The sequence below is a fragment of the Lynx rufus genome, unplaced genomic scaffold, assembly GCF_022079265.1.
Source record: "Lynx rufus isolate CCGP_SWC_20201006 ecotype Redwood Valley unplaced genomic scaffold, mLynRuf1.p SCAF_17, whole genome shotgun sequence".
Classification (NCBI taxonomy): Eukaryota; Metazoa; Chordata; class Mammalia; order Carnivora; family Felidae; genus Lynx; species Lynx rufus.
The window spans coordinates 28,618,638-28,646,626 of NW_025814831.1; the positions used below are offsets into that span (position 1 = coordinate 28,618,638).

Sequence of the window (27,989 nt, forward strand, 5' to 3'; positions counted from 1 at the left end):
ATCAGATGAAAAAATCTCTTTGTGTCCCACCCTAATCAGAAACACATAAGGGAACTCTATGAAAGGTACTATAGGCTAGCCAAGTTGACACCACACAGAGTCACCACCAGGAATGTCAATATACATAAATTGACTATAAACAGAAAGGGGACCGCCAGCAAATGGTTTTTAAATTCTGGAAGACAAAGGGCAAACATGAGTGGTAACCTATGCAAGAAGAAGCTGGAGTTTAGAATGCTGGTAGAAGGAGATACAATCAAAACGGGGCTGGTCTGCCCACAGAAACCCAGGGAGAGTCAGAATTCTCAGATACCAGAGGTGCTGGGGAAGGACAGGGGTAAGACTTGGGGCTAAAAATGTGTAAATTAAAATCTATATTCAGAACCATCAACTAGACTTTCTCTGGGATGAATGTCCCTATATTCTTGAATCCGAGGGTCCTCTAACATTGGCAGTTCTCTGCCCTACCACATAAGCAAGGCCTGAATCTGCTGACTGGGCGCATCAACAGTTGATGAGCGCCTCATATGCACACAGAGCTTCCAATTAGCTTGTCAGTGACCCCCGCTCTTAAATATAAATGGACAACCAAGGATCACTAGAAACTTGAGGAATGTCTCCAAAATGGAAGGAAGAGACCAAAGGTAAACGGGTCATAAATCTGGAGAAAAAACAGAGATAATGCAAAAAACAGAAGATAACTTTTAAAAAAACCCTCAAATAATATCCTCAGAAAGATTCATAATGAGATACTGTAAATATAAATCAAGAATAAAACTTGATCAGAACCAAGAAAACTGCACAAAAATTTAAAAATTCTCCAAATAAAATGCAATAAAAAGATTAGAAGTATCTCAGAAAGTACAATCAAATGAAAAAGAGACAAATATAATCAACCCTGCAGGTCCAAAAACCTACTAATGAGGAGTTCCAGAAAAACAGAAAACAAGAAAAATAAAATTAATGAAGAAATAGAAAGATTTAAGAGTTAAAAGACTCTAATTTTCAGACAGAAAAGGTCTAGCTTAGTAAATAATAAGTATAACTATTAAAACTAAACAAACAAAAAAACCACTATAAAATTTTGGAATACCAGGAGGGAATAAAGTTTCTAGCAATAGGGAGACATCATCTAAAAAGGAAGAGAATCAGAACAGTATAGCACCTATATTGACTGGCAGAAGAAAATAGAACGGTGATCCTAAACTTTTGAGGAATAATTATGTTCAACTTTACTATACAGTACATAAATGGTGTTAAACAGTATGGTACTGGCATACAAACAGACACACAGATCAATGGAACAGAACAGAGCGCCCCCAAATAAACCCATGTGTATATGGTCAATTAATTTATGAAAAGGAGCCAAGAATATAAAATGGAGAAAGGACAGTTTTTTCAATAAATCATACTTGGAAAAGTGAAGAGTCATGTAGAAAAGAATGCAACTACAGTGTTATCTCACACTGTACACAAAAATTAACTCAAAAGGGACTAAAGACTTGAACGTAAGGCCTGAAACCATGAAACTCCTAGGACAAAACCTAGAAAAACACCATAGGTGTAAGCTCCTTGACACAGGCCTTGGCAATGGTTTTTTGAATCTGATATCAAAAGCAAGGAGAATAAAAGCAAAAATAAACAGGTGGGATGACATCAAACTATAAAGCTTCTGCACAGCAAAGAAAACCATCAACAAAACGAAAAGGCAACCTACCGAATGGGAGAAAATACCTGCAAATCTTATAACTGATAAGGGGCTACTGATCAAAATATACAAAGAACTCCTATAACTCTAGCAAAAATACAAATAATCTGATTTTAAAATGGGCAGAGGACCTGAACAGACATTTTCCCAAAGACAATGTACAGATGGTCAAGAGACACATGGAAAGAGACTCATCATCACTCATCAGCCAAGAAATACAAATCGAAACCACAATATCACCCCACACCTGTGAGAATGGCTGTTTTCAAAAAGGTTAGAAATAATAAGTGTTGGCAAGGATATGGAAAAAAGAATCCTTGTATATTGTTGCGGGGAATGTAAACAGGTGCAGCCACATGGAAAGCAGTATGAAGGCTCCTCAAAAAAGTATAAGTAGAACCCTCAGATGATCCATCAATTACACTTCTGGATATTTATCTGAAGAAAACAAGAAAACTAACTTGAAGAGATATATGCATCCCATGTTCACTGCACATGAGTTACAATAGCCAAAATATGGAAACAACCTAAGGGTCCATCAATGGAAGAATGGATAAAAAAACTGTGGTGTGTGTATACATATGTATGTATGTGTAACACAGACACACAAACACACGGATATTATTCAGCCACAAAAAAGAATGAAATCTTGCCACTTATGACAATATGGATAAACCTCAAGGGTACTATGCTAAGTGAAGTAAGTCAAATACTGATTTCTCTTATACGTGGAATCTAAAAATAAATAGATAGATAGATAGATAGATAGATAGAGAGATAGATAGATAAAAGCCAAACTCATAGATACAAAGAACAGATTGGTGGTTGCCAGAGGCAGGAGTGGGCATAGGAGAAATGGGTGAACTAATTTTGTTTTTAGTTTAAATAAATTAAAAAATTTTAAATGCTTGACTTTAAAGTCTATACCCAAATTATAATCAAGTGTGAGGTTAGAATAAAAACATTTCAGACACACAAGACTCAGACAATTTGCCTCCAAACCACAATTTCTTACTAAGTTACTTGAGCATGCACTCTGGGAAAAAGAGGCACTAAACCACAAACAGGAAGCCATGACATTCAGTAAACAGTGAATCCAATCCAGGAGGGTAATCAAGGGAAATGCTGGAGTAACAGCCATATGGCAGATCTTGAAAGCAACCAAGCCGCCAACCCAGCCAGGTGAAAAGCAAGAAGATGCATAAATATGGGAGAGAGATCACCTCAAGAGAAAAAGAGATGGTGCTTTTGGGACTAGGGTTGGAGAATTATTTTAAAGATTTTTCAAGAAGACAATTGGAAATTCTAGAAAAGTCATTACACTAAAGGAAATATAATTATAACACACTGCTTATCTCTACAGTGGACATTGTTTACTTATCTAAAAACAGTGACATGTATTAGACATATGGGGTTAGAGTAGTGGAAGAAGCAAATCTCTGTTAGAACTGGGAGTAAATATATAATGTTTAAAATGTGGAAGTTCAAGAAAGCAGCAGCATATTTTTTAGTGACAGGAAGGTAACTACCAAAAGAAACAGCTAAAGAATGAAAAGATGTCATTAGAAAACACATCTAGGGTGGCTTGGGGCAGTGGCTGGCTGTTTTTCTTGATTTCTGAAAACTATGTATGTACCACTTTGATAAAAATGTAAAATGAATTTAAGTGACACAGAGAGATTAGCCCTAACTGGGAGAAAGAAGAGCTTCTTCTGAGACTAGAAGAAGAAAGATGAGGATAATAAGGTAAGGTAAACACAAGGGTGGGAAGTGAGTTTCACTGGGCCTGAAAGTCTCAATTTCCTCTGGGAGGCAGGAATCTAAATTAAAGATACAAAGCGAAAGAAAAATGTTTGTGGAGACAACAGTGCAGATGGTCTCTGCACAGCAGTGAAGGCTTGGCACAGCTACTGTTGGGCACAGGGACAGGAGCTGACTAGAGACTTATCAGAGGACACACCACAATACTAAAGAGGGAGACCACTTATCTACTTATTTAGCTATATATGATACTGTTTCAGGGCTTGTGAGGGTTTCGTTCCATTTCTTGAAGTGCCATTTATTAATTCAAAGTGCCTGGAAAAACACCTTAGATCATTAAAGTTGTGTAAAACCATCTGCTTTGGATTCAATTCAGCAATGATCAGTTCATGGAAGTGCTAAGAGGAGACTATTCTCCACAAGGTAGAGTCAGTAAGAACCCTTGTCAACTCGTTACCTAATATTATAATCAAATTTTGAATATAAACAAACTGCCTTCCTAACCAATTTGTGAATGCCTTGAGAATTTCATCCATAACTGAGACATTCCAGCATAAGTAACAGTTACTGAACATCTGTCAGGCACTATGTTAGTGCTGGAAATAAATGGATACTTAACTCAAGGAGTTCATAGTCCAAGGGAAGAGTGAGACAGGTAAACCAACGATTTGATTTACTTAAAACTTAGAACATAACTTGATAAAACGGAACACGATGGCTGGCCTTGTTTACAGAGGTATCCCCTTTGTCTGACTCACCAAAGGATTTCAACACATAATTACTGAAGTGCTCCCTGCACTAGGAATTAGTAAAGCAAAAACTGGCAGGAAAGAGAACAAAGAGAAGAGCACATATACAGAATGGCCAGAGGGAAAGATAAAGGAAGGAAGAGGCACTAAACGACGTACAGATAAGGAAAAGAGAACATGGTGACAAGGTTGTAAAAGGTAATTAACTCACTACTGCAAGCCTCATGCCTGCACATATAATATGCAATTTCCATGACAGGATAGGGTACTTTGCTTTCAGATTAAATTGCTGATCAACAGCCAAGGGTCATCATTTTATTTTTATTTTGGGGGTCAGAAAAAAACCAACTGAAATATACTTTCAACACTACATATAAATGGCAATTATTTATCAATACTGCACTTTCAAATTTTCAAAGTTCAAGGATGTAACAAAATGTTAGACTATCAAAACCTTTTGTATTCATAAAAGAATTTTAAAGCCTTTGGAATAAATATATTAAGAGATACTCAATTTTAAAATATGCACAAAAATTAGCCATGTTTACATTAATACAATGAAATGCTATGACCTTTTTAACATATAAAAACATTTGAAATAAAGTACAAACATAGCATATATTCACTAAATACAATCACAGAAAAACACATATATTGCCCATTGGTTAGATGAAAAGTAAAACAAATATTTGGTGTTTAAATATTTAGAAAATTTGTATACAGTTAGGTATTTCATAAACTTCTAAAAAACAAAAACCCTAAAGCTAGGTATGAAAACATTAGAGGTATGTATAAAAATTTCACGATTTAACATAAAAAATAGACCCCAAGTGGGTATAAAAACTTAAGAGGTATGCGCAGAAATACAAATGTCTTATTATCACAATATTTACATAAACATACTCAAATCAGCTGACCATGGGAATTACAAAATATTAAATTCTGGAGTCAAATTCCTGCCCTTTTAGTTTTCATGCAAGATGATTTTTCTAAGTATTTTCTAATATGTATAACTAAAACCCTAAAGTCAAAACTCTCCCTCCAAAAAGTAATTGCTATAAATAGGAACAACCATGGCAAATGGAAGCACAGAGTAAAATTGTATTGTTTACAGTCCCTTGCTAATCCAAATAAGACAGCTACAGAATAGAAGAGGTCCACAATTATAATCCGAAAACCAATCAAAAAGTATGTATGACCAATCAGGAGCCTAGATATTACAAAGATGTCAATTCTTCCACAAAATGGTCAACAGATTCCATGCAACGCTCATCAAAATTCCAGCAGGTTTCTGAAAACTGACAAGCTGATTCTAAGCATTACATGGGAAACAGAGAGGACCAAGAATAATCAAGACAATCTAGATCAGGGGTCAGTAGACCATGGCCCCAGGGCCAAATCCAGTTAAGAGTGATCTTTTACATTTTTAAATGTGAAAAACAAAAGGAAGAAAGAAAAATAAGTGATAGAGACCAAACATGGCCTGCAAAGCCTAAAAATACTTACCATCTGGCCATTCACAGAAAAAGTTTGCCAACCTCTGATCTAGAAACACAGAACTGGAGGACTTACACTAAGAGGTATCAAGATTTATTACAAAGCTACAGTAATTTTTTAAAAAATCTTTTAAAAGTGTTTATTTTGAGAGAGAGGGAGTACGAGTGGGGGAGGGGCAGAGGGAGATGAGGAGAGAGAATCCCAAGCAGGCTCCCTGCTGTCAGCCCAGAGCCTGATGCAGGGCTTGATCCCATGAACTGTAAGCCAAAATCAAGAGTCAGACACCTAACTGACAGCCACTCAGGCGCCCCTAAAGCTACAGTAATTAAAACAGTATGACACTGGTACAATGATAGAGTCTAGAAACAAATCCATACATATGGCCATTTGACTCACAATGAAGATAGCATGAAGTAGCAAGGAAAAGATGGGCTGGGGTCAACTAGATAGCCATATGAAAAATAATAAACCATGATCCTTACCTCATACCTCATTAACAAATCAATTCTATATGGATTGTTGATTTAAAAATAAAGGGTAAAACGAGACAGAAGATAAAATAGGATAATATATTTATGGCCTTGGGGTAAACAAAGATTTCTTAAACAGGACACAAAAAAGTACTAACCATAAAAGACAAACGGATCGATAAATTGGACTGCTAAATTAAAATCAAGAATTTCTATTAATCAAAAGACACCACGGGCGGCTGGTGTCTCGGTTAAGCATCTGACTTCAGCTCAGATCATGAAAGCACAGTTTATGCATTCAAGCCCCACGTTGGGCTCTGTGCTGACAGCTCAGATTCGGATGCTGAAGCTCTGCTTCGGATTCTGTGTTTCCCTCTCTCTCTGCCTCTCCCCTGCTCTCTCTCTTTGTCTCTCAAAATTAAATAAACATTAAAAAAATAAAAAATAAAAAAGACACCAGGGGCATCTGGGTGCTCAGCTGGTTAAGCCGTTAAGCATCTGACTCTTGATTCTGACTGAAATTATGATCTCAGGGTCATGAGTTGGAGCCCTGCATTGCATTGGGCTCCTTGCTGGGTGCTGGGCATGGAGCCTGTTTAAGATTCTCTCTCACTCTGCTCCCCCATCCACCTTGCATGTGCACACACACATGCATACTCTCTCACCAAAAAAAAAAAAAAAAAAAAAAGACACCATTAACCCTTGGGGTTCCCTCTGGGTTCAGATCCTAGTTTTAGAACGTTTTTTTGTTTTTTTTTTTTAAGGTTTCGTTTGTTTGTTTTGAGAGATCACACGCACGTGTACACAAGGTGGGGGGGAAGGCAGAGAGCGAGGAAAAGACACATAATCCCAAGCAGGCTCTGCACTGTCAGTGCAGAGCCCAGTGCTGGGCTCAAACCCACGAATCATGAAATCATGACTTGAGCCAAAATCAAGAGTCAGATGCTTAACCAACTGGGCCACCCAGGTGCCCCAAGAACTGTTTGTTTTTTTTTTAATAGTTCTATTATACTCATACCTGTCAGAGAGGCTAAACTCAACAGCACAAGAAACAACAGGTGTTGGTGAGGATGCAGAGAAAGGGCAACCCTCTTACACTATTGGTGGGAATGCAAACTGGTGCAACCACTGTGGAAAAGTGTATGGCACGTCCTCAAAAAGTTAAAAATAGAACTACTTTGTGATCCAGCAATTGCACTACTAGGTATTTACCCAAAGAATACAAAAATACTGAAATGTATTCAAAGGGGTACATGCACCCCCATGTTTATAGCAGCATTATCAATAATAGCCAAACTATGGAGAGAGCCCAAATGTCCAAAGGTCCATCAATAGATGGATAAAGAAGTTGTAGTGTGTGTGTGTCCATATAACAGAATATCCCTCAACTATTAAAAGAATGAAATCTTGCCATTTGCAATGAAGTGGATGGAGCTACAGAGTACCATGCTAAGCAAAATAAGTCAGCCAGAGAAAGACAAATACCATATGATTTCACTCATATGCGGAATTTAAGAAACAAAACAGACGAGCAAAAAGAAAAAAAGAAAGACAAACCAAGAAACAGACTCAAATACACAGAACGAGCTGATGGTTACCAGAGGGTAGGTGGGTGCGGAATGGGTTAAATAGGTGATGGGGATTAAGGAGTGCACTTGTGATGAGCACCGGGTGGTGTATGAAAGTGTTGAATCACCACATTGTACACCTGAAGCTAATATTATACTGCATGTTAACTAACTAGAATTTAAATAAAAACTTTTAAAAAATAAAAAATAAACAGCTCCATCATAAGGATTGAAACTTTGTGACTTTTCTCTCATAGGCTTCCCCAAGAACAAAGAAGCTTTACTCCTTAAAAAACAGAATGAAACTTACATTATCTTGCAATTACTATATGGGTCCATTAGAACCTTTCATAAATCTAAGACACATTATGGGATCCTAAGTGACTTTTTCTCTGAATCTTAAAGCATTCTGCAATTTCCTTACCCTCAAAATCATTACTCATCATTACTTATCAATTATCCCCATCTATGCTAAAGAAGATGAAAATACAAAGACAATGAAGGAATGATGGACTCGCCTAAAGATGAGGCAAAAGTGAAATAAGCTGTCACCTCACCCCGCTTTGTATTGCCCAAAATATTACAGCCTACTTTTAGGCTTCACTGAGTACAATTGAGAATTAAAAATTTTTCATTTCCTGACTATAACAGCAGAGAAAAGTGAGAGAGAAAGCTGTGTCCAAATCAAAAAATAAACACAGACACAGAAGGACTCTAAGCTCTAATAAAGATGTGACATTGATCATGTAAGTAAAATCTCCAACTGTAAGTCCTCAGATGACAGTATCCTAGATGAATATTCTCAAATTCAAGATTTGATGAATGAACAATATATTTCTAAGGACAGAAAGGAAATGTAGTACTATCATCCACTTAGTTATTAAACTGCAAGGATGTCACCACATAATATTTTGTGCCAAGAACCTGGACCATTCTGCTTTGCCAGAAATTCAAGTGACAGGATTATTTCATCTTTTATGTTTATGTTTTGTGCCAAAATTTACCTGATGCAGGGTTTTGCTCTTCTAAAATTTTTATTAAAATTTTGAATAAGCAGTTTTTCACTATCCCTTTGTTACTTCTGTACATTATTTGTAAAATTACTTTAAAATTTCAAAAATAAAAATGGCCCACTGGATCTAGGTGATACTTTTTTTGGCATACTGAAGATAAGAAAGAAAAAGGACTGCACAATGAGAAAACAGTCAAGACAATCTAGACACAGGATGCTATCTCGTGTACATAAGGAACTCCTACAAATCAGTAAGAAAAAATCATAACCCGATAGAAAAATGGGGAAAAGATTTCAATAAGCATCTCGTAAAAGAGGAAATCCAACTTAACAATAATCAAATGGAAAAAGAAGTTAACCTCATTTGTCATCAGGGAAATACAAATTAAAGCCATAGTACAATACCACTAGACATCCACCAAGATTACTGTAATTTAAAATTTTAATAATACCAAGTGTTGATGAGGATGCAAAAAACAAACAAACAAAAAACCCCAAAAAACTGGAACACAAAAAACCTGCTGGTGAGAATATAAATGGATACAATCACTTTGGAAAACTGTTTGACAACAACTACCAAAGCAGGACCGCACATACCCCATGATCAAGTAATTCCAATCCTTTGTACATTTCTAAACAAAATTAAATACACACACACACACACACACACACACACACACACACAGATGCACCTAAAGGGACACATACAACACCAAAAGACACAAAGCAGCATTCTTCATAATAACCAAAAAACTTAAATGACTATCACTATGAAAACAGATAGACTGTGGTAAATTCATACAACAAAATACTGTAAAGCAATGGGATGAACAAACTACAGCTGCACAAACATGGATAAACCTCACAATAACATAATGTCGAGTGAAAGATGCTAGACTCCACCGAGTATGTACAGTATGATTCCATTTATACAAACTTCAAAAATAGGCAAAACTAATCTATGGCATAAAAAATCAGTATAGTGATTATCTTTGGGGCAAGGGAAAATCAGAAGGGGCATGAGGAGGACTTTTCAGACACCAGTAATTTTTATTTTTTGATCTCGGTACTGTAACATGAGTGTGTTTCCTTTGTCAAAATTCACTAAGCTGCACACCCAGGATTGTGCACATCTCTGTATGTTACTCTTCAATAAATAAGTTTTACGATTGAAAAATAAAAGGTTCTAGGAAACCAACATCCACTGACCTAATAGATTCTTGGAGCAGGGCAGTCTTCTAGAAGACTTGATGAATCCAACAATACACACACATACACACAATTTCAAAATAGCTGCTCCAGATGCTCAACAATGTAGTATGATATTTACACATGATGCAGGTCTATCACTTGCCTTTTGGAAACCTTCAGTTTTTTTAAACAGCAGCCTAAATCTGGATTTTGCAAAAACTCTATCTTAACAGTGGTTATTTAAAACTTCTCTTAAGTTTATTTATTTATGAGAGAGACAGAGACAGTGTGAGTGGGGAAGGGGCAGAGAGAGAGAGACTGGGAGAGAGAGAGAGAGAGAGAGAGACAGAGACAGAGACAGAGACAGAGACAGAGAGAGAGAGAGAAAGAATGAATGCCAAGCAGGGTCCGTATTCCCAGCACAGAGCCCGATGCGGGACTTGAACCCACGAAACCGTGAGATCATGACCTGAGTTGAAACTGAGAGCCAGACACTTAACTGACTGAGCCACCCAGGCACCCCTTAATCGTGTGTTATTTCAATAGTGTGTTATTGGTAAATCAGTTATCTGTGTTCTGCATTCTTGTTTTTCTACCCAGCTGTGTTAAAAAAAACAAGGCAAAACAGAGTGGTTTACCGTATCAGTTATGTGTTTATAGCAAACTCTGGATTCAACTAGTAAGAAAAATTCACAAGTTTCCTTAATAGTGTGGATTATTTCTACCTCATTCTCTTTCATTCACCAGTGTCCACTGATATGTTTTTTTTACTTACACAAGAGAAAAAAGAACTATGCTTGGGAAATAGTCACAAACTACACTCAATATGAGCCCAGAGAGCAAAAGCAGAAGAATAATAGAAATGGAAATGACATAAGCTAGACTGGGGGAAGGTTTTAAAAAGAGGGTAGATGTGAGCAGGATCCAATTCAAAAACAACAACAAAAAAAGCCATCCTTATCTAAGCTGCAGGCGAAAAAGCTGGAGCGGAACATACATCTAAAAGCAATGTAATCAATGTTTCTTAAGATTTCAGCAGGCCAGAATGTTGGCCCAAACCTAACCAGATGACGTGTAAAAACCAAGTCTTAGAAAAAGAGAAAAACAAAACAAAACAAAAACTGCACAAGTTCAGGATGAGAGAGACCTGGTTTAATAACAGCTAATGTGAAAAAGACCAGGGAAGCCAAATGGGTGTTAAGCTCAACATAAGCCAACGCTGTGAGAGTGAGGACCAACAAAAGCAATTTGTTTAGTTATCCATTTATGTTCTTCATAGCAAAGTTGGTAATGGGTTCTATGGCTCCCTGCGTCTGAAGTGTTTGCTCTGAAGGAGACTGACCAAAGGCCCTTCACAAGACAATGAACAACGTAGCAGGAGGAGGCTAGAACCAATGTTAGTGTGAAAAGAAAAGAAGAATCTGAGTTTATGTGACGGCAGAGAAGAGCAGGTAAGGCAGGATCGGGGAGACAAGAGCGTGGCGTTTAAATAACTGTAGGGACACACTATAGTAGGGGGACAGGGTAATTCATTATGTGTTGCACCACAAAGGCAGATCGAATCAACAGGCAGAAGTGACAGCAACACATTCAGGTTCACTCAATATAAATAAACTTCCCCCAAACCTGTCAACACCTTATATAGTGGTACGCCTGATCACAGTGCCAGTGTTTAATCAGAGGCCATCAACCACTTGTCACAGGAAGTAAAATGAACTTAAATGTGGATCAGAAGGCCTTGGATTCTAATTCTATCTCAACCATTTACTAGCTACGTCATCTGAGGCAATTCATTTATAACCTCTCCAAATCTCAGCTTCCTGTCTATGTTTACTTCATGAGATCACGGAGAAGAATAAATCAGGTAATAAGAAGTAATAGTAATAGGTGCAAGACCCAGGATGACAGCACCATATGCAGCATATATACGAGTTGCTACAGAGGAGATACTGCACTAGATAGTTGCTAAGATCCTCCTAGCACTGAAATTATTAAGGTACCTTAAGGCAAGAAAAAACTTAAAATAGGTGCTAAATTTACAACAAGATTTGGTAGGCAAGACAGAAAATATTAATATGAGAGAAAAAAAGAGAGCAGGAAATCTGTTTCACAAGGTGTTAAGAATGTACTTTTCTGATAGCAAATTAGTCACCAGATCTAAAAGGCAATGCTTAATCCAAGAGATAAGAATACAAATTAAAAAGTTACACATTCCAAATAAATCAAGACTACAAAATGCACTTGTAACACTGACAGTATGAATATCACTGAATCATGGCATGAAACACAGTGCTTAACTAATAGTGCTTTCACTTTGGGGACTCTCCGGACTCTGCTCCCACTGGGTGTGGACTCAGGCTCTACTTTCCCAGTTACGTGATATTGAACAAATTACTCAAACTGCTCAGTCCCAGTCTGTAAAGGGTAAATGTAGGGTATGAACCTGCCTAGTTCACAGGCTGCTGAGAAGATTCCATGAGATAACATATGTAAAGCCTCTGGCAAGGCTTCTGGTACCCAGAGGAACTCGTGTTAATTATGTGTTGCACCAAAGTGGCAGATCTAGAACAGGTAGTAGTTACAGCAACACATTTAGGTTTAACGCAAGAAATAAACTGTCTAGGAAACTGTCAACACCTTATACGGTGGAGTTGCCTCGCCTCTAAATAGCTTTGACTTTGGATGGAGTTTTGCACCATGTTGTTTTCAGAGTTACAAATTTGGGGAACAAATGATATATTTTGTTTCCAAAGGCTGAAATTAAGTTTAAATTAAAAATGATAATGTAGATACATTGACCCTGAGGTGAAAACTTAATCAACATACTAAGTGGAAAGAGCACGTTTACAAGACAACATACTCAGTACGATCGAATTTTTCTGATGTATATGTTTTTAAATTATTGTTTCTAAATGGTGAAATTAGGGGACTTCCTTTTTAAAATGTTTTTCTGTACTATCTAGATTTAGTATAAGGAATATGTATTTCTATCACAATTTTCAATTGGAAAAAATACGATTGAAAATGTTTTTCTATAGGAAAATTAACATTTAGGTCAACTTGGGTAGAAGAATGCTCTTCTATAAACTTGAAAAAATGAATTTAACACTTTTTAAAAAGCAAAGAAGAAACTCAGAAACTACTAGTTAATTTTTCTGTGTGCTTTTCTAAATAAAAATGTGGTTCAGACAAAAGGAAAATATCTCCCAGATTAAGTGAAATATACAGGAAATAAGCTCCATGGGGGCAGAGATTTGTCTGTTCTATTATATTCACTGCCATAAGCACAGAGCAGGAATCAATATTTGCTGAGCAAATGGATAAAAGTCCTATTTACCCTTACACTAAATTTTGTTACTTTATTTCACTAGAATATTGGCTTATTCATTTTTATCTCCAACAGCTAGCATATTATCTAACAAAGAGAAGTTACCAATTCAGTTATTTGTCAAATTAAAAAAAAAAAGATAAATAAATTTAATAAATATTACTTTTATAGCTAAAAGGTCAATAAAAAATTGGTAAGCATTACTCTGAAACATGACGTTCACCCTGAATTATAATCTTTACATATAGAATGAAAGCAGTGACATCAAAGAAATGGGGCATGTTACTATTTCTAGATTTTATTATGTCACATCGAGTAAGTGAACAACACTAACATTATTAATTGTAAACCAGGAATATATATAAAAGTACAGAGAGAATATAAAAATCATATAAAAAAAGCTCTTTATACCAAGGCCTACCCAGCCTAAATCAACAAAAAAGCCAAGCCAAACCAACCAATTATCCAAACAAAGGCAGACCTACCTTGGGCCTCTTGGGCCTTCCAAGTAACTGCTTCTAGGAGGATCTGGAAGCAGTCCACCTGACCTCACTGGCATGTCCTTGACTGCAGTGATTGGCTGAGATGGAGCAGCTGAAGACTCCCCAAGTCCTTGCTCAGATGAGAACGAACTATATGGCAGAGTAGACTTGCTCAGAGGGGCTTTAGAATTCACTTGTTCTGATGGGCTAATAGCTGATTGCAGTGGAGGATGGTAGGTTGAGGGTGGGGCTGAACCAAAAGACACAGGAGTGGGAAGCAGTGCTGGTCTAGGTTTCTCTGGAACCTGTGAACTCTGAGAACTGGAGGCGGGTGGAACTGGGGCCGTTGCTAACTGAGGAGGTATCCCTTGTGGAACCCCAGGGGGAGGTAATCCTGGAGGAGGTGTGGCTAAAGACAATGGTGGGAGGGGCAGGACAGGTGGAGGTGCCGCTGAGGAGAGAGATGGTGGGGGAAGAACCGGTGGGGGCCCTGCAGAAGAGAGGGAAGGTGGGGGAAGAACCGGTGGGGGCCCTGCAGAAGAGAGAGATGGAGGCATCACAGGTGGGGGCACAGAGGTTGGGAGAGAAGGTGGCATCACAGGTGGGGGCATGCCAGGCGGTGGCACTGAAGCAGGCAGGGCAGGGGGCATCACTGGTGGTGGCAATGATGGAGGCAATACCGGAGGGGGCATTGTTGGTAGAGGTGGAGGCATCTGAGAATATGGAACAAAAGGAGGTGGCATTGACATGTTCCCCATATACTGGTTCTTCATGTTCTGAAATGAATTGACTTTCTCCTGGAGATAGGTCTGAGTCGCTTTCATATGTCCCTGCCATGTTTTCCACTGCTTCTCATACTCCTGAAGCTGATCTTTATGAGGATAAGAATGGAGCTGCTCCTCCCACAGCTGAAACTCCCGCTCCCACTCTTGGTAGAGATGTTGAAACTGTTGCTGCTGCATCTCATAATGCCGCAGCTGCACGTCTACAGACATGGTCTACGAATAAAGGGGTAACAATTATTCAAGACATTCATAGAGGAGAATTCATCAAAAGTTAAAATATTAATGAATCCAGGGCATTTGAAGTCTTAGGAAATTAAAACCCTAGAGACTTTGGGACACTAAGGATAAGCTTGTTACATCTCTTCAGTGATGATCTTTCTTCCTTTGACTCGTTTCTGTAAGTTATCACCGAGATGGAGAAATCAACTAAATACCAAAGCAAATACCTATCTCAGCAATAATTACTTTTCAGGTTTTTAATATTACCGTGGATCATTTTAAGAACTTGAGAAATGATCCATTATTATAGACACACAGACACAAGTTTGTATCTTCAAGATACAAGAAAAACAAGTATCTTTTATGGTGTATTTCCTTAGGTTTTTATGGTGGTTGCTTTGATCTTTCTGATGGATTTTGGCTTGTCTGTCACTGTAGTGATTTGTAGGCAACCTGAAGCTATCTGGTAAGAATCTCTGGCTCTTAAGATCCTCAGCAACAGTGCTCTAACATCCACCTCAGCTGACATGACCAGGAGACTCCACAATACCTGCCCCACCCCAAGAGCATTTCCATAAAACCATACTTCCCAAATCCCTGGTGATGTGACATGTAGCTAACTACCTGGGCCCTCCTTGGAAACATCTATCTGTCAGTATTTAGCATCCTTCCTTCTTCATCTTAAATCTCTCTCAGGAATAAGAACTCCTTTAAATGACTTGGGGCAACTTCCCACGTGTCAGCGGAGGAAGCACTTGCCTGCATGTGCGGCGGCTGCTGTATAATCTGCTGGTACTGTTGCAGGATCTGCTGTAACTGAGTGTGCTTCTGCATTATTCCCTGATACTGGAAGCCGACTCGATGTTGTTGGTGCTGCTGCCAGTGTGCTGCCGCGGCCTGCAACTGTTTCAACCGGGCATCTTCTTCCGGGTCTTCAGACTACAGTTAAGAGAGAATATATTCTTATGTAAGTAACAAATCAGCAACAAAACTAACAAGAAACCTGAATATTTTACAAAGTAGTATACTATAAAGTCCAGAACCCCTACAACCCTGGCTGACTGAGAAAAGCTTTTATTTTATGTTTAGATAAAAGACCTGGCTCTATTTAGACTACGGGTTACAAATACTAATACAAAGGAGTTTATAAATTCCACAGTCTTCATTGGAATAATAATCCATCCCGCTGACCCTAAGTAGGGCGATCATTTCCCCCAAAAAGCAAATTTACAGCTATGTCCTTTGCCCTCTAGGAGAAACCTTTTTCACGTTAGCCACTTTTCACCAATAGACGACAATGTACTCATTATGGCTCAATAAAGTTTCCACACGGCCTCTGGGAGAAAAGGTGCCTTTGGATCAAAGTGAGAACTTTCCATGTGTCAGTTAATATGTTAAGTGACAAGGATTATCACATTTCATGCTTCAACAGCTCTGTAAGATAGCTACCACCCATTTTGCAGATGAGGAAATTACAGCACAGAACAGTTAACTAACTTGTGCAGAGTCACCACCAGCAAGTGGCAGTGCCTCGACTACAGCCTGGGCAGTCTGACAACAGAAGCTGAAGCTCTTAAACACTGCCCTGTGCTGCCAGTATGAAAACACCCTGGTAGCCCGTTAGTCCTTAGAGACTCTCAGTTCAGAAGAGTGTCTAATTCTTTATTCACTGAAACCATGAAAAAAATGCCTTTTCTAAACTTGATCAGGCATTCAACTGATTATTCCGTAACAGAATTCTACATGTACTTAAAAAAAAACATACATAATAACATATATCCGTTTTGACAAAGGTATATATAAATGAATCAGGAAAAAAAGCTGAATAATTTAGTAAACACCAAGTAATTAATTTTATGGTTACCTGGGGTTCCTCAGGTGGGAGAGGAGGTGGTACCTCCTCATTAGGAGGTGGTAACGGGGGCTCCTCAGATGAAGGGGGTTCTGGTACTTGACTGGTGGCAGGTACTGTAACTTCTTCTTTTACTGGCTCGGGGGCATCCTTTGCTAGGACAGGACCTTTTTTGTGTCCTGGCAAATGTACTTTTGTCCTCTGCTGCAAACTAAGCAGGTGCTGTCGATACCAATACTGCTGCTGTTCCTACAACAGAAGCCATTTTTAAGAATTGTAATTAACAATCCTACATATCTGAAACTCAGTGTTGACAGAGACCTGCGTTGGTATCTGTGTTCACAGGTCTATATGTAAGAAAAGGCAAAGCTGGACTGAGAAAGGCACATAAGTACACAAGATCTTTCCATTCCTCCTCTAAATTTACACATTTAAGTTAAGCAAATATATTAATTCAACATACTTCTCTACTCTCTCAACACATACGCTTTTGGAAGTGAGAGCAGTCTTTTTGATAAATGCTTTCAATATTCACAGCTGCTTGTTTTTAATCTGCCATTACTTGGTGTGGATTTATCAAGGAGTCTTGTAGTTAATGAATATAACCAAGTACTTCTGTCTCTTCTCTGCCTTCTCTCTCTCCAGTGCTCTTCTCTCTTTTAAACACCTGTTATATCCCAGTTATATACACATAAATGAGAATATACTGTGTTTTAGAATGCTATTTATTTTAAATTTTTTTTTTCAACGTTTTATTTTATTTTTGGGACAGAGAGAGACAGAGCATGAACGGGGGAGGGGCAGAGAGAGAGGGAGACACAGAATCGGAAACAGGCTCCAGGCTCTGAGCCATCAGCCCAGAGCCTGACGCGGGGCTCGAACTCACGGACCGCGAGATCGTGACCTGGCTGAAGTCGGACGCTTAACCGACTGCGCCACCCAGGCGCCCCAAGAATGCTATTTATTTTAAAAGTCTCAGCTTTGTCTTCCAAATTATACTTCCAATAATTCAATTTTCTGGAAGCTTGTTTTATGCTTCCACTTTAAAAAAGTTACAACAAAAACAAGTTTAATGCAGAAATAATTAGAAAATACACCTGATCCTCATTATTCATGGCTTCCATATTTGCAAATTTGCCCACTTGCTAAAATTTATTTCTAACTCCCAAATCAATACTCAGGAATCTTTGGCTATCATTTGTGGACATGCGTGGCAGAGCAGTGAAAAATCTGAGTTGCCTGCCTTGCACATTTCCTGCTGTGACAGAACAAGGCCATGCTCTGCCTTTTTGTTTGGCTCTCATACTGTAAATAAGTGTCCTTTTCATGGTCTATTGAGGACCACATTTTTCAGATTTCTGTGCTTTTTGTTGGTGATTTTGCTGTTTAAAATGGCCCCAAGTATAGTGTGGTGTGCTGTCTAGTGTTCCTAAGTGCAAGAAAGCTGTGACTGATGTGTTTAATACAGAAAATCTGTTGTAGATACTAACTTCATTCACACCCATGTGTTATAGTGCTATTGGCTGTGAGTTCAATGTTAATCAACAATATACATTAAATAAGGTGTCATTAAACAGGAACACATATAAAACAAGGTTATGTATTAACTGGTTGGTGAACATGAGACCAAAAGCTCATAGGAACCTAACCCTGTATTTCCCCTGGGAGCAGTGGTTTAGTATTCATTAATTCAATGTTCCTGGTCACTTTTTTTGCCAGTGTTCCTGGCAACACAAATAAGGAGAATCAACTGTACAAATAAGCAGTAACTGATGAATTAAATTCAATAAAAAATCTCACCACGCAGACATAACTACAGGATCTTCATTTTCCCAGTATTCATTATATAACTCCCTATGGTTACAAGGTTGCATAAGGAAAAAAGTTGTCATAACACTAAAATATTCACTAATGTAATACCCTTTATAGTTCCATAATTAACAACAGCATGCATTTCTACTATAATTATAAAGGTGCAGGATTTTACGAAAGTGATGTTGGAGAACTTTGGAACTCATTACTGATAGCTGAGGATCTAGCCTAAGTCCTGTCAATTACAACCAAAACATTTTTTAGAATAAGAACTGCAAAAGAGAAGGACATGAATATTAAAGGTTGAAAACAGCTCCTGGGAAAATTGATAAACCCCTACATTTTTTTCAACATATCCAAAACCAAAATACAAGATGATATATAATACTGCCATACGACTTTGCAACAAAAATTATAGTACAGAAACCAAATCAACACCAGTCTTTGTTCATTCTAAGACTCAGCTATTCCTAGGGCGCCTGGGTGGCTCAGTCATTTGGGTGTCTGACTCTTGATTTCAGTTCGTGAGATTGAGCCCTGCATCAGGCTCCGCACTGAGAGTGGAGCCCGCTTGGGATTCTCTCTCTCCCTTTCTCTGTCCCTCCCCTGCTCACACTTTCTCTCTCCCTCTCTCTCAAAATAAATAAACAATAAAAAAAAAAAAAGACTCAGCTATTTCTTATGATTTTGGGCTTTGTTTTTTAAGATTGTGTTCCAAGTCAAATTTTTTACTTTTTACAATAAACTTTTGGTTCCTGTGTTAAATGGATTCATTTTCCTTAGATTCAGGGGAATTCACCATCTTTGGATAACCAGGATTTCCTACATTGTTAATATTTTATTGTACATCCTCTTTAATTTCCCACATGCAAACAAGATGCATAAAATATATACATAATATATACTCTTTTCTCACTAAACATAATGTTTTGTTATCTGTTTTTTCACTCACAGAATAGAATTTTCTTGGGAGAGAGTTGTCTCATGTTTTTCTTATATCCTATCTGGTGCTTACACATACTGCTGGAGCACAGGAGAACGTCAACAAATGGTTATTGATCAAATGAAGATCAATAACCATTGATCTTCTAGGCCACTCCTTTCTATGACCTGAACCTTGCTTCAAACCATTGGGAAGAATAAATTCCATCTCACTAACTACATCTTGCAGTCTGGGTCATGATTGGGCCTTTCTGTTTTTAATTACCATGCACATAATCATCAGCTCCAGGGATATAATTACTCTTCCTATTAAACATAAAAACAAAACAAAAAAACAGGACACTGACCATGCAGGTGACAATAATGTACCATTAAAACATTTTCAACTTTCTTCCACTATTTGATGAAAACAGCAACAGTCTTATCTTTCAGCTTAAAAATATTAATAAACTCAGTCTCTTTCAAGCAGAAGTTAAAAGTTTCCTTTAGTTTTTAGTTGCTTTGAAAGCATCGCTAAAAGATACAAAGACACAAACCACCTTACATCAACTAGAAGCCAATAGCTACAGACTGTACAAGACCTAGATTCTAAATCAATTTATACCCATCTTATTATCAATGTTTCCTAGACCTAGTCTAGGGTGAAGAACCTTGTTGGAGGGGCACCTTGGTGGTTCAGTCACTTAAGCATCTGACTCTTGATTTTGGCTCTGGTTATGATCTCAGTTTGCAAGATCAAGCCCCACTCTGGGCTCTGTGCTGTCAGTATGGAGCCTGCTTGGGATTCTCTGTCTCTGTCTCTGTCTCTGTCTCTGTCTCTCACTGCCCCTACCCCACTCACGGTCTCTCTCAATATAAATAAACCTAAAAAAAAAAAAAGAAAAAAGAACCTTGTTGGAGCTTGAGTAGTTGTTGATGTACTGATAGCATGCATTGTAGGTCAATTTCAATTTCTACTTCATATGAACACAATAAGCAGAAGCCAGATCTAATTCAATCTTAGGACTAGGCTTTGGCACATTTTTAAAGCTCTACAAATGAGCATCATTCAGACATGTCCTCAGGGACTCCAAAAGAAGGGTGTTTTTAGCTCTATTGTAGAAAGGAATAAAACCTGTCTGGACTTCCTAATGAAGCCAAAGCCAAACTAGTGGTCAGTTCTTCTGGTTGTTCCATCGTATCAGACAACTCCATCTCACATGGGATGTTAGTTCATAGGTAGAGGAAAATCATTGCACATGTCACATTCAAGAAGAGACTGAACGAAGACAATTAAAAAGGATGTAAGAACTATTTGTCACAAATATCATTACCAAAAAAGATGCGAATTTATTCAACACTTACTGACCATTTGCTGGTACAGTAATGAACTATGTGCTAAATGATTTTCCAAGCAGGGAAGTATAAAGCAAGAGAGTGTGTGAGGTGGGGAGGGGAAGGAGAGACACAGAGAGGGAGAGAGAAAGGGGGAGAGAAAGAGAGAGAGAGAGATGTTTTAGAGATTAATTTTAGAAGGTTGCCTTTCCTATCCAGGTTATTATAAATGCCTATAACACTAAATGTCCTTTGTCTTACATCCTAAAGCAAGGGGTAGGGAGAAATCTGGTAAAATAATGAATTGGTTTTCCATCTTTTAGATTTATTTAAAGTGTTTATTTTCAGTATTCTTGAAGTGCACATTCTACTCCAGGAATCTTAGTCCCATCTAAAAAAATTAAAAATTAAAAAATAATGCTCCTTTACTTCACCTCTTCCTCCAGCTACTGCCCTCATTCTCTCTCTCTCTCTCCTTCAGTCAAACTTCTTGAAAGAGTTGTCTATACTCACCATCCCCATTTCCTCACCTTCCATCACTCCTCAAATCAATGCAATATGGCTTCAGTCACTATGAAACTGCTCCTGCCAAGGTCAACAATAATCTACATGTCAGTAAATGCAAAAGATAACTCACGGTCTTTATCTTGCTTGACCTCTCAGTGGTAGTGACACAGCTGACCACTCCCTCCTCCTAGAAACAGTCTTCTTTGCACTTCCGTGGGACTGCACTGTCCTGACTTTCCATCTATCCACTTGGTCTTTCTTCTGTTGGTTCCCCTAGATACTGAGACTCTGCGGGGCTAGGCTCAATATCCTTTAAACTCTATCCTCACTCTACACACACTCCTCAGGAGACCTCAGGAGGAACTAACATCCCATGTGAGATGGAGTTGTCTGATACGATGGAACAACCAGAAGAACTGACCACTAGTTTGGCTTTGGCTTCATTAGGAAGTCCAGACAGGTTTTATTCCTTTCTACAATAGAGCTAAAAACACCCTTCTTTTGGAGTCCCTGAGGACATGTCTGAATGATGCTATTTCTGTGCCCCAAATACCATTTTTATGCTGATGACTCACAAGTCTATCATGTCTCCAAGGTCTCGATTCTAGACTCTAGACCTGTATCTAACTTCCAATTGGACATCTCCATTTGGAATCATGTGTCTCAAGGACCTCAAACTTAGTAGGTTTAAAACCAAACTCATGCTTTCCCCTCCTCCCCAGACCTGCTCTTCCCCCTCTTCCAGGTTTTCCTATTTTATTAGTAAATGGGACTACCATGTACCTAAGCAGTCTATTCCAGAAACTCAGGAATCATCCTTGCCACCTCCCTTTCCACTACTACTCAATCTCCAATTAGATTCTAGTATACAAATACTTCTCCAGTCTTTCCACTTGTCTCTATCTCCACTATTTACCATCCAAGTCCAAGCCACTATTATCTCTTGTCTGGATTATTCTAAGTGCTCTCTCTAAATCACCCTTGATCTTTTCAATTGCACTCTCCACACTGTAAGCACAGTGAGTTTTCAAAAATGCCAATCTGTCACATTTGACTGTATAAAATCCTTCAATGTCGTCCTACTTCCCAAAAGTCCTCATAGGCCCACCCTGATCTGGTTTGTGTCTACCATTCACACCCTGAGCTTTCAGTAAGCCTTACTTTAAATGCTATCTGGATAATTCCCACTCATTCTTCAGGTTTCACTTAAATATCACTTACAAAGGGAAACTTCTTCAACTCAGTTACAGCTCTCAGCTATATCCAATCATTTACAAAAATATTTGTTCTTCACCTACTATGTGCTAGACCCTGAGCAGGGCACTGTAAATACAATGGTGAGCTTAAAACAAAAAAGCAAAAAAAAAACCTCACCTTTTCCCACTCCTCATCAAACAGTCTAGTGATATTTTAGGCATATTTTACAATTCCACAGCACATTGTGCTGCTCAGAATTACCTATTAAATGGCTTGTTCTTCCCATTGGAACAAGTCAATGAGGGCAGGTGCTATGTAAATTTTCTTCACCATTTCATCTCTGGCACTAAACTAAGGAAGGTACTTGGTACATAGTTGCTACTCAATAAATAGCTGAATTTTAAATAAATGACTAAAAATTCTAATCAAAGTCAACAGCTTTACCTAAATAAGTTTTGAGAATAAAAGGATAAAGTCACAATTTATGAAATAAAGGCTAGTATGCACTTTACCTAGCCAGTCCTTTAAACATACAGAAAAGTTAATGCTTCAAAAAAGATACATTCCATTAAATCATCAATGCTTTACTCTGAAAACTAGAAATTAAATGGAAGCATATCAAGCACTTATCCTGTCTTTCCTATACCAACCGTATTTCTAATTAAATAGTCCTAATTTATGAAAGCTTTTCTTTACAGAATTCCATATAGAAAATGAAGAAATGACAGAAAAAAAATTACGTTATAATCTTTAATGGAGAAATAATTTACTCAGGCAGAGACTATAATGGATGAAACATTAGAGGCAAAACTGATGGGAAGGTTTACAATGGAGGGACCAGACTGTTCCTCCCGATCAATCTTGGCACCACTAATAGTGGGACAACCAGGCATTGTGTGTCTCTTGATGGGATGCAAATGAAGCACACAGGACCATTCCGGTTATGCAGCACACTTGCGAAAAGAAAGGTGAACTTAAACCTAAGTTTTCAGAGTTTACCAGAACTGTGAAAGAGAATGCAACAGCTCAAATGATTGGAAAACTATGAGACAGCAGACAAATCCAGAATGCAGGACATTCTACAGGACCACTGAGATAGATTTCTCAAATTCAATGGCATGGGAGAGAAAAAGAGAATAGAAGAGACTGGTCTAGATCAGGAGTTCTCAACTGAGGGTGATGTTAACCCCCAAGGGATATTTAGTAATGTCTGGAAACATTTCTGTTTCCCACTGGGGGCTGCTACCGACATCTAGTAGTTAGAGGCCAGAGATGCTGCTTACACATCCTACAACACACAGACTGCCCTCCACAACAAAGAATTATCCTGCTTCACAGTGTCTATATTGGATCCTGATTTGAACAAACCAATAAAACATGACTGAGTCCACTGGGGAATTTTAACATGGATGATATCAGAGAATTATTTTAAATTCCATTAGTATGATGAGATAATAGGGGAAGTCTAAATGGGTCAGGTATTAGATGATACAAAGAAACTGTTGCTACTTTAATAGGTGTTATGATGTATTTACCTAAGAAAAGGTCCATTTTTTTTTATGAAAGATGACTAAGAATGTAGGGATGAAACAACATGAGATTTAAGATTTGTTTTAAAATATTTCAGCAGCAATAATAATAAAAAAGTATAGATGAAGTAAACATGATAAAATCTTGATAGTTGGTGAATCTGAATGATGGGTATATAGGGGGAACCATGCCATTGTCTCTACTTTTGTGTATGTTTATAATCTTTCACCATAAAAATTTCCAATGACATATTCCAAAAGTAAAGTATAAAGCAAAGAATAATACATGTGCAGAAGGGTTCATTGTAAGAGATTGGCACTGGCATGAAGAAAACCTTTATAATCTAATAAATCAAAGTATCCTAAGTCTAGAACATGATAACTTTGTAGCACTGTCCTAGGTGCTACAGAAGATTAAAACATGAGTGAGATAGTCCCTGTCTGCAAGGGACTTACAATCTGAAAAACAGAACCAAACCAGGTGGGTGAGCTCAGGGATGGCTTCAAAGAGACCTGACATTTGAGATGTACCTTTAAAGCAATACAACTATCTAAGCAGGGAGAGAGGGCTGAGGAAGTTGGGATGAATTCTAGACAGAGGGAAGGAAGCCTAAACAAGCTTACAAGGTCCTTCTTGGTCCAACCCCCACACTTCTCAAGTCATCTTCCACTTTTTTTCCCCGGATCTCCACAAAAAACCGGAGGCAATGAATACTGAAAGCATTGAAAGAAGTTCAATACAAACAAGGGTACAAAGGCAGAAAAGCAAAACCAGGAAACCAGTGTTCATGGTATTTGTATTAAGGACTGGTCTGATTCCTCCTCCTTTCCCTCCAAAAACAATTCGTTTGTCTAGTAAACAGGAGGATACAGACGTCGTACTTTGGCTTGGACTACCTCTGAGAGTGTTTGACAACAAAAGCACTGGTAATTTCAGAATGGGTTGGGAACGGGGGACAGAAATGTTGTCTCTATTATAGAGGAATCTGAGGGAAATAACCTGGTGGGATGGTACTAATTTGGTATAAGCCAACAGAATCCCTTCTTCTATTTTACTCCAGCATTACAAGAGTTTTCTCCTGATGATGTGCCAAACACAACATCTTGCTAACTTAAAACAACTTACTTATGTTCTTAATTTCTAATGCCAAACCACCACAAAATTAGAGTACCATATCCCTATTTTTTGGTAATCTTTTATATGTAAATCTCAGCTTGTAGATTAAAAGACTCCTTTTTCATTAGGGAATCTAAGGTGGATTAGTAATTGCTAAAAGTGTCTATTTCAAGAAATCATAACAAGCTATCTACTCTTATCTATAACAAGTTATCATAACAAGTTATCTACTCTTATCTACAAATTATCTATCTATATTTACTTTAGTTCTGTCTTTTTTCTTAAGGGAGGAACTCATTTATTACTGCTATCCTAGATATCTTTGCTCTGTAGGAAGAATCACTTAAAGAAGTTTAGAGGAACAGCTCTCTCATAAAGGAAGAGATATCACTAACTTTTTTCCACCTTGGCCACATTCCACAGCAGTTACTCTGGAGTGAATGGTAACAGTGCAATGCAGCAAACTGGCTATATCTTACAACTTTAAGTGATGTGAGAAAAGGATGTATGGGTCCATTCCTCAAATTACCAAGATACTCCCAAAAGGGTAAAAGGTGAAGAGACTTCCTATGGATTGCATATGTATCTATAAGCATAATTAGGATGCTTCTGTTAGAACATGACTTCATTCTTCATTTGCTAACACCTTGTAATTCACGTAGCTGAGAGCTATCGGTGGCCCCCTAAATAACTTTTTAAAGAAGCTAACTGGCCATAAGGTTCATATGCACTTCAGGTATCAGCCCTTTGGGAAGCTTCTTTTTTATGCTGCCTCTCAAATGGCAATTTGAGTTTAAAATACAATTTTAAAACAAAGCGCTTTGCGAGAGCAAAAAAATCTAGGAGGTCAGTCAGAGGAAACCAAAGAATACATCTGAGAAGTAACTCTTAACCCACCTCACTACTCCATGGTGTTTAGGAACATCTTCAAGAACTGTTCTTTTAATAATCCACATTTAGCTACTTGAAAAGCTGGGATGTCAGACTTCTGACTCTCAAGGAATCCTTTGGAGTGTAAATTAGCTACTCATTGTGCTGGAATTAGCCTAAGCACTGGTTAAAGCACTGAGGCCTGCTCACTTAGGGCCCTCTAGGTGAAAGATGCAGTTCAGGCAGATGCTTTCTTACCTGTGGAGTCATTGTTGAGGGATCTGGCTCAGGGGCAGCTTGCTGCTGTTCAGCACTCTTGTTCTTGGCCCCACTCTCCAAAGGCTCTTGCTGGACAGTCGTCTTATTCCCAGAAGGGGCGGACGGTGGTGGTGGAGCTAATAGTTGGGATTTAGCATGGCCCTGGGAGGGGCGGGAAGGAGATGCCTGAGAAGGGGGCAAATAGGACTGGGAATGGCTCAAATAGGATTGCGAGGAGGAGGAAGAGGAAGAATAAGAGGGGGTGGGCGCCAGGTAGGATTGGGAAGGTGGGGACTGAGAAGGGGACGGCTGAGCGGGAGGCAGGTAGGGCTGAGACGAGGCCGGGGGATAGTACGAGGGTGGTGGCTGAGGTGGGGGCATGTAAGATTGAGACGGGGGCATATATGACCCCGGCGGTACAGGGGGAGATTCAGGGGGAGAATCCAGCTCCATGGGAACCAAACCAGGAGACCCGTCTCGTTGGTGGTGGAGCATCTGGTGTTTGTACTGCTGCTGCTTCTGATAGCTGAGGGCCGGCCCAGGTGGCGGGGGCATCGGTGGCGGCGGTGGCTGCCAGTCCCCGTAGCCGCCCCCCGGCATCACCGGCGGGGGCGGCAGGGGGGGCGGAGGAAGGTGATGGGGCTGGAGCACGCACTGCATTTGCTTCTGGTGCATCTGCTGCAGCTGCTGGAGCTGCGCCAGGTGCTGCTCGCGGAAGCTCATGAAGCCCGAGGAGGAGGGGGCCGCGGGAGTCGTCGAGCTCGAATACCCGGGCCCCGGCGAGGCCTCAGGAAGCGCCACCGGCGGTGGCGGCGGCGGGACCGGCGGCGGCGGATAGTGGCTGCTCCCGCCATACCGGCCCCAATTCGGGTACATATCGGAGAAGGCGGCGCAGGGCTCGTCCCGGCGCCGTTACTCGTCGCAACCGACCTCCAGGAGCTGCGGCGGCGACAGCGACAGCCGGAACTCGCGGTGCCTACAGGCCCCGGAGCGTGTAAACGGAGCGCGCCAGTGCGCCGGCGCTACCGAGCTGGGCCCGCGACCGGGAAGGCGGGGACGGCACGGGGGCGACTACGCCTGCGCAGTAGCCACCGAGAGGAGAACAAAGGCGAGATAGAGCGACCCTTTGCTTGGAGACTCTCGGTTGCCATCTTCCTTCGGGTTCGGATAATGTAGGCGCGAGTAGAATGTTCTCATAGAATCGAGGAACCATAGAGTCTCACAGCCGAAAGCGGTGGTAGAGATCGTATCGCTCCACGGGTTCATTTTTGAATGGAAAAAAAAAAAGGTTCCATTCACAATAGCAACAATCTCAACAACAACAAAAATGCCATGAAACAAGTAGCAATAACTCTCATAAGAAATATGTAGAATTTATATGAAGAAAACTACAGAACCATACAGGATCATATCCGACGGGGATAAGTTAGACTTGAAATCATGGAGAGGCTTACCATGATCCTGAATGAAAAGAGGAAAAATTGTAGAGATGTCAGTTCCTCTCAAATTCAATGAATAGATTCAGTTCAGTTCTAACAAAAATTCCAATTAGGAACGAATCTGTGAAGAATAGAAACATTCTGAAGACAGAACGTAAGACTACACCAATATATGGTGCACACTTACATGAAAGGTAACATCTGCAGTTATTGTAAAAGGTGAGAAATAGAATTCCTTAGAATAACTCAACACATAAAAATTCACGTTGGGGAATCTCAGCTAAAGCAAAGATAGCAAAAACCAGATGCAAAGATTGTCTAGAGAGGGTGACCTAGAAAATAATCCAATCTGTCAGCAAAATACTCAACTTTGGCTTGAGTG

The 27,989-nt window shown here is 39.2% G+C and overlaps 1 protein-coding gene across 3 annotated transcripts in view; it reads right to left on the reverse strand.

Annotated features, from left to right (window-relative positions):
* Positions 1–27,152, reverse strand: part of YLPM1 (YLP motif containing 1) — a 75,273-nt gene extending 48,121 nt beyond the window's left edge. For all 3 annotated transcript variants that reach the window (XM_047080356.1, XM_047080355.1, XM_047080357.1), the window contains exons 1-4: positions 26,169–27,152; positions 16,635–16,871; positions 15,530–15,709; positions 13,770–14,764 (exon numbers count right to left, since the gene is read on the reverse strand). In XM_047080356.1, coding sequence (XP_046936312.1) covers positions 13,770–14,764; positions 15,530–15,709; positions 16,635–16,871; positions 26,169–27,044 — 2,288 coding nt within the window. In that variant the 5' untranslated portion in view covers positions 27,045–27,152. The remainder of the gene's footprint in view (positions 1–13,769; positions 14,765–15,529; positions 15,710–16,634; positions 16,872–26,168) is intronic.
* Positions 27,153–27,989: the final 837 nt, after the last annotated feature.